Here is a 7687-nt window from a genome sequence, read left to right as displayed (position 1 = left end):
GCTATTTCGAAATAACCGTCTGCTTGTTATTTACGCATGAAGTTGCCACATATCATTTATGCAAAGATTCCTGTTCAATGTAGAAGAGAAGTAAAAAGATATATAAAGAGCTATTACAAAAGGAAGATGCTGTTAACAACATTAATTTTAACAAGTAAGACTGTTTATAGTTTATTTTTGGTTTGTTTGGACATTTAAAGCAAGATAATGAGTTTTGCATTTGTCACCAAACGCATGTTAGTTGTTAAATAACTTAAGTTTAGATAGAACGTTGCTTAAATTTTTATGTTGCATATGTTACCAATGGGGTCAAAAACTAGGTTGTTACTAAAATAGAACAAGCAGTGTCCGTTTGTAGGGTAAAATTTAATAAGCTTTAGGGCTATCTTTTGGGACTGCACATGTCAGTAGGTTTAACTTCAGTCTAGCTATTATAAAATGTGAAACGTATTTTCTAGACTGGATAAGTATGTTGAAATTAACCTTGGCCCAAAGATACCATGTTTTGATTGCTTTTATGGCAACTGGCGTCAACCTTATTGTGGTAAAAACACTCCATGCAATAACTGATAACAAAATACATCTTTAATATACCAAAGTTGGGATCGCAAATGCGGTTTGGTCAGGACCATTATAACTAAACCAGAATGAAAAGTTTTGTCCCAATATTTCGAGTAAATATCAACGCCCGCTTAGCTCAATAGGGAGAGCGTAGATCAACGGATCGCGGGGTCGTGAGTTCGATCCCTGGGCGGAGCGTGTTTTCCGTGACGATTTGATAAAAGACTGGGTATAGATTTCCAGCTTTTTATCCGAAATAAGTTGTTCCATCCGTTCCAGTTGGGGACTTTCGTCGACTACCCACGTTAAAAAAGAAACTTTTTTTTAAGTCAGATCCATTTTTCAAGTCTTTTTAGCAAAGTATTAATCCACATGATCCTGTTTAGCAAAACATCAACCACAGGACCCAATCATTATATATGCTGAATTATCTTGTAGGTTTATAATTTGTTGAAATATCGAAGTTTAATCACAGTCTGCGCGATAGATTTAATTCTATTCCGATAGTGCAGAAGTACCTTAATGTTTTAGGACACGGAACTAGTTTTGATATATCCCAATATCTGTACGTGACTACTAATAAACTTTGATAATGTGGCAGTTGAGTCCAATAAGTCCAGGGGTGTTCAAAGATGATCCGTCATAGATCTATTGTAAAGCAAAATATTGGATTTACCTGTATTGGAAATAAACGGTATCGATTGTATTGATGTCAACTGTCACATTATCAAAGTTTATTAGCACAGTTCGTTTTTGTAAACGTCATTTTTGTAAACATTAATTTAAATATTGCGTTTTGTAACCTTAACTCCGGTTTCCATATTTTAGTGTTTCTAGGATAAGAAAAACGTGAACTCAAGATAAAACATAATAAAAAAATTAGAAGAAGAGAAATTTTGGTTTGAAAACGTGTAAACACGTATGACCTAGTAACCGAACTGTAGCAAGACTAAACGATTTAGGCGAAGAGGTAGGTGACTTTTATCAGGTTAATAAATGCCTGAATGAACATCTTTGTGGCACACGATAAAATTTTAAAAATATTAAATATCGGCACATAATTTATATAAACTAAATTTTTATCCATTCATTCCAGCATTGGTGCTAAGCGTCCGTGGTGTTGACAAATGTGGAGACCAATGTACATGTAAGTAAGTCTACTGGCTGAGTCTGCTTTTTGTAACATATTTCTTTACCTTTAGATGTTGTATCAATCGTAAGAATTGTACTTAAGATCAAGAAAAAGACATTGAGCAGCTCTGCCTATAGGATTAGTATGATGGTGAATAAAGCATGCTAAGTTATTACCAGTGCACCAGTGTAAAACTTCCTGTTTTCTGTCTTTAACTAAGTCATTTCTTATATTTTATCTTTATTTTGAGCAGAATGCATTTTACCGACTAAAAAATTTCAGTTGTTTAAATGGGCGAAGATGAACGGACTTCGACGGCGAACATCAAATATGAATATAGCGCTGAACCAATATTGGATACCGATCTATATTATATAAATATCATATTTCGCCTTGGATGACATTCTGCCCCGGGTTGACAATACTAATGTCACACACGCAGCCATATATTTATTTTATTATACCGAACAAAATTAAGTACTTAAACAGTTTTAAAATGTTTTTAATTAATTTAATTTAACAGTTTCATCTTTTCAACATCGTCATGAACAAGTAGAAGCTGAAAATGCTAAGATTAGTGTACACATTGAATAGTGATGTCACTACTATATTGTACAAGGGAGGCAATCATTTCATGATTTGGCTAAGTAATTGAAGCAGTTATTTGCCCTTACATGACATTCAAAATATCAGCGCGGTCACATGACTTAACAGTCACTTTCACTTGGTCACGTGTCAAAAAGTTTCAAAATATTTTTGATAGTCAAAATATCTCTTTCTCGGGTAATGGGATTTTATCATTGTAGACAAAAGTAGTATATAATAAATATTCTTACCAATCGATTGAGTTCTTTTCTTGCTGAAGATTAAACAGAAGCAAAATGTTTCAGTCTGATGTTGCTCATTTTTAACAAAGATATATGTTTTTTCAACTTATTATCTCTATTGAAATCAGCAAAATGTTTGTTATTCTCAAAGCATGCATTTAATTAATAGTATTTATTTTTATTTTTAAGCTACGCAAGTATGTGCAAACAATGGAACATGTATAAATAAATCGGACTTAGTAAAATGTGGTAAGATCTTACTTGTATATTAACTTACATGTATTTTGAAATATATAAAGTATAAACATATTTGAGCGCCACTCCTAAAAAATTAATGCAACTGCTTCTCGCATGGTAAAAGTATGAAACAAAACCTGATCTTTAATACACATATGCAGTAGTAAAAAAAGCAAAGAACCAAAAAGAACGGCCAGTCATTCACAATCGCTCCAACTTACGACATGTTTCTGTGTTTGTAAGGAAGATTGATATCAACAGAAATCAAACGGCCTATTTATTAACTAATAAGATACGCTAAAAACGGAACATTGACATTTTTTACAAGAATATGTTATGTTAATTTCCAGGATCAGTGTTTTCATCGTACTACTGCTATAAGGGACACGAGTGCTGCGGTTTTGATGGCTGTATGCCAGCGGGTGAAGTATGCTGTGGCAGCCTTTTCTATTGTCCGAGTGGCCAGACTTGCTGCGGGTCAATGTTCTGTTGCAAAGCAGGAACTTTCTGTGATGGAAATGGGAACTGTGTTTTAGATGAATAGTAAGTGTTTGTTCACTACATGTTATTTTTTAACATGTACTTAGCACAAGTTCAGGCCCATATTCATAAAACATCTCAAAAGAAAAATCACAAAAATCAGATTATAAGATTTCCTTTTTTTTACTTTTACTACTTCATTATAAAACATGGATTATTTAGTTTGTATTTTCATTGAACAACAGAACGTAATATCGCGCATTATGAATATCACTTTCTTCATATATGTTTGACATCTTAGTATGTTGTAAGCAAAACAAAATGAAAATGATGCTTACATTTCATACCGGTTTAGTAACCTGGGTATCGCTAAATAATTTACTTCCAAACAGTTCAACCCGCAAGCCGTCGACAACGAGACCGGCTGAAACACCTACAACAAGATCAAGAACTCCATTTCCCACACAATCAAGAACGCAGTATCCAACATTTAAGACGACGAGATGGTTCAATGATTACACAACCAGAAGTTCATTCCGACGAACGTCATCTACCAGGTGAATTGTTTTTAATACATCAAATTTAAGAACATTCTTACTAATCAAAACTATTAAGATCATGTATGTTGATATATGATTTGTATGGAACTATATCGAGGGTTGAACGGAATACTGTCGTAACGCTTATTAAATGAATAGTGAGTTACTTCAGTTTTCTTTTCAGCTATCGATTCATAGTCAAACGAATAGAAAATAGAATACGTTAGGGATAGAATCGCTAGAAGTTAATGAAACTTCAAGGTCTCCTACGCTTATTAAAATACTATACAGATTGTACTCTAATGAACAGGGAGATCATTGCTAAGGACCTGTTAATACAGTAAGAGATTAAGCAAGTATTAAGAACAGTATAAATACACACATATCTTGTATATTCAATAATTACAGTACGTTCAAATGGTGGTATGGTGTAATTGTCGGCGCCGCTGTCGTTACTTTGGCAATCATCATCGCTGCTGTCATTTGGAATCACAGAAACAATACATCAAATGGTTTGTAAAGATTATAACTGCACATAAAACATATTTATTGTTATTTAGATGTCGTGTTAAAGTAAAGTATTTTTAGCGTAATCATTCCGTTCTTATTAAATGTTAACTGCCTGATTATTACTTCTTTCAGTTTAATATTCTATTTTGATCTAACTAAATGCATTTAGTGTCGATTTTGCAGCGCCAGGTCAGTCAGGTAAAGGTGGAATGGTTCTAAGCGCTCCAGCCCAGACCTATGGACAATCACCTGGAAATAACATGCCTAGAATGGCACCAAATACAGGTGTAACGGTATATACAAATGGACAACCACCAAAGCAGAACCCGGCTTTCGTGGTAACAGAGAAAGATGTTCCGGCACAGACAAAAAGTAAACCGCCTAACCAAGGCACGGCTTTTGTGATTACAAAGACAGGTGTATGATTATCATAAGAGTCATGACTTATGAAATATCCCCAGCACACGACGTGCCAGATCTTTCATTATTCCCCCATCCTTGGCTGGCATAATTTAATTGCAGAATCCGTCCGTTAGTTCTTTCGTTGGTCCCTGATATGTGTCCGGTCTGTAACTTTGTCATCAATCAAAGGATACTAATATTACTGGCACAAACTTTTCCCATAATAAGACAATGTTTCATGAGCGAGACTTGGACCTGTAACTTAAAGGTCAAAGTCGTACTTGGAAGTCAAAGGTCTACAGGGTGTTTTCTTGTCTGGTCTATAACTTAAATCAAAGGATTTTTTAAAATATTTCTTGGCCCATATATTTCCCACAATCAGACAATGTGTCATTCACAATACCCAGACTCTAGCTCAAAGGTCAAGGTCATACTTCGAGGTATAAGGTCAGAAGCTTTTTTCCTGTCTGGTCCATAACTGTCATCATTAAAGCGATTTTAGTATTACTAGGCACAAATGTATTCCAAATTGAGACGATGTGCTACAAGCCACAAGCTCAAAGGTCAAAGTCACACTTGGAGGTCATAGGTAAAAAGCTTTTTTACATTTACCCAGGTATTACATATCAGTTAACACTTTTGTTCAAAATAAGCAGTCGGGTGTGTGAGGGCGGGAGGGGGGTATACGGGGGCTACACATTTTCAAAGTAGTTTATTGTTATTAAAGAAATCCAATCCATTGATGCTCAAGTAAAATGATATTTTTATATGGAAAGAATATTTGTTGATATAATAAAATGTATTGTACAGTAATGTAAATCATTAGTTTTATATTGCATCGCTTTTTTTGGGTATTTCGTAGGTAATGTGATTATTTGAATTTGTATGTATGTCATGTATCACGTACAAAGTCATTATGCCAGACAATAGCTGTTACAATTGTCGAAACTTTTACTGCATTGGAGACAACACTAGACACAGACTAATTAAACAATACACAGAAAAGTTAGTGCCATAACATAATTTTTCGGAATGTACCTGTTCTTTTAAGTCTTTGTCCTTGTTTTGAAGAAGTTCTAGCAAATGATGTTTCATCTCACATCAGAAGCTAGTTCTGTTTACAACATCTTAAGTCGCATGATTAATATTTTTATAGTCGTCTCCATCAAGTTACGGCACGTTCCCGTGCGTTTTCCCAACCAGCAGTCATTTCCACTGCATCAGTAGATTTCACAGAATCCAGGACCATGTAACCAATAAACATTTAAGCTGTTAGTTTCAGTTTTTGAATACTAAGACCGTTTTACGTATTTTTGCATTCATATACTAACAGTTAATTAAATTCTTTTTAACTAATTAAAATTAAACGTATGGTAGATTTAAGTATTAATAAATGGTTTCCTTTTCCTTGGTTGCCGTCAGCGGAACGTGTTGAAATAGTTGTTTTACTTGCATTGGTAATATAAGTAAAAGCAAAGTTTTATGAAGTTATCGTATTTCATATATATAGCTACCTTTTAATTGGGATGAGTTCCAGCTCGGTAATCTCATTATAGCAGTGAACAAAAATCGCGGACTAATATTTAAGCTAAGCGGGCCTCTTTCCTGTATAAAGTGGATCTGTTTGTAGTATGGTAGACTAAAAGAGGAATGATCAACAATTTCCCGGCTCATTCACCTTGTATTGATGTTTCACTATCTGGCATTACTACTATTTTGTCAGATAAGTTGTCTCGTTTGCAAATATCATGTTTTACGCATCAAATAAGGTCATGTTTTGTTTAATGTTTATAACATACTTTGTGTAAGCAGGTCAATTTCACAACCGTGCAGTTCATCAAAGACTCCTGACCGTCGATCAACTAGATAAATATAGTTATGTCTCCAACCACACAGTGGTGTGGGAGACATATTGATTTACTCCTGTATGTGTGTGTATTCGTGTGTGTCTTCGTGTGTGTGTGCGTGTGTGTGCGTGCGTGCGTGCGTATGTGTGTGTGTGTGTCACAAAACTTGTCCGCACTCTAAGTCGAACATTTCTCATCCGATCTTCAATAAACCTTAACAAAATGTATTTGCCAATAAGTCCTTGGCCATGTTCGATAACTAGCCAAATCGGCATAGGCAGTTCGGAATTATGGCCCTTGAAACGTGTTTTTGATAATAAAATCACTCAAGGTCTGAAAGACAGTTGAGGTTTTGGTGCATGGTTGAATCATATACTACTATTCAGATGATTAGGCAGTTGTGGAAGACATGTGCTTTTCTCAAAAGCAGCTCTAGTTTCGCAATTAATTAAATAAAAGGTGGGACATACATTTTTAACTGTGACTATATTGATCTATTGTGATATATGAATGTATTACAGTTACAAACTTTACTGTTTTTATATGTTTTACGCTTCACATACTATGTGTATATATTTTTGATATTTCTACAGTGTTACTAATTATACTTTTACCCAAATCAATCATATTGTTATCATTGCAAAAAGTGTCAATGGGAATAATACAATTTATTTTTAAACGTGTTTCTTGAGACGTAATTTAATGCTCGTGAATAAACTTGCAACTTTTATCAAGTTTCGATGTGTTAAGCAAATGTTGTCTCAGCTCAAATCGCAGGTGATGTATTTTTATTCTACACTTTATTTCTGAAAACTTTTTCTGTTTCGTTGATCACCAAAAGGATTTCTATCGTGGCTTCTTGGAAAAAACATCCAACTGAGGAATGGGAGGTCAAAGGTTTGATTGTTTTTCTCCTTGAAGTTTGGCATTAAAAGTCAAAATTAAGAACCTGAACGTGTACAGGGTAATGGTGTCTCCATTCTGAAGCCTGTACATCCGTGCAGTCTGATCATGATCTGCACTGTTTGCCATTCAGTCAGTATTTTTGGTATGCACCTGTAACAGGGTGAGAAAAATGTGTAGCCAGGCCGGGACTCGAACCCGGGGACTCGGAATGCCATTCCGATGCTCTACCGACTGAGCTACCCGGTC

At 34.9% G+C, this 7687-nt stretch overlaps 1 protein-coding gene and 1 non-coding gene across 2 annotated transcripts; one reads left to right on the top strand and one right to left on the bottom strand.

Annotated features, from left to right (window-relative positions):
• On the top strand, positions 1 to 7158 carry LOC123544943 (uncharacterized). Its single transcript, XM_045331113.2, has 7 exons — positions 1 to 154; positions 1658 to 1708; positions 2710 to 2769; positions 3108 to 3300; positions 3630 to 3794; positions 4185 to 4288; positions 4470 to 7158. Exons 1-7 carry the CDS (start codon positions 37 to 39, stop codon positions 4709 to 4711), a joined length of 933 nt encoding a protein of 310 aa, XP_045187048.2. The 5' UTR covers positions 1 to 36; the 3' UTR covers positions 4712 to 7158.
• Positions 7159 to 7613: 455 nt separating this feature from the next.
• Trnaa-ggc (transfer RNA alanine (anticodon GGC)) lies at positions 7614 to 7687 on the bottom strand. Its single transcript has one exon. It is a non-coding gene; the product is annotated as a tRNA-Ala (tRNA).

The sequence above is a fragment of the Mercenaria mercenaria genome, chromosome 1, assembly GCF_021730395.1.
Source record: "Mercenaria mercenaria strain notata chromosome 1, MADL_Memer_1, whole genome shotgun sequence".
In the NCBI taxonomy this organism is placed as follows: Eukaryota; Metazoa; Mollusca; class Bivalvia; order Venerida; family Veneridae; genus Mercenaria; species Mercenaria mercenaria.
The sequence above is the reverse complement of the archived record's forward strand: the minus strand, read 5'-3'. Positions and strand labels throughout refer to the sequence as shown.

What these genes read in the sequence shown, in the direction of transcription:
- LOC123544943 (XM_045331113.2), top strand. Translation starts at nt 37, where the DNA reads ATGAAGTTGCCACATATCATTTATGCAAAGATTCCTGTTCAATGTAGA. An exon ending in AACAACATTAATTTTAACAA is followed by an intron (nt 155 to 1,657) that starts GTAAGACTGTTT and finishes CATTCATTCCAG; the next exon opens with CATTGGTGCTAAGCGTCCGT. An exon ending in AACTGTGTTTTAGATGAATA is followed by an intron (nt 3,301 to 3,629) that starts GTAAGTGTTTGT and finishes ACTTCCAAACAG; the next exon opens with TTCAACCCGCAAGCCGTCGA.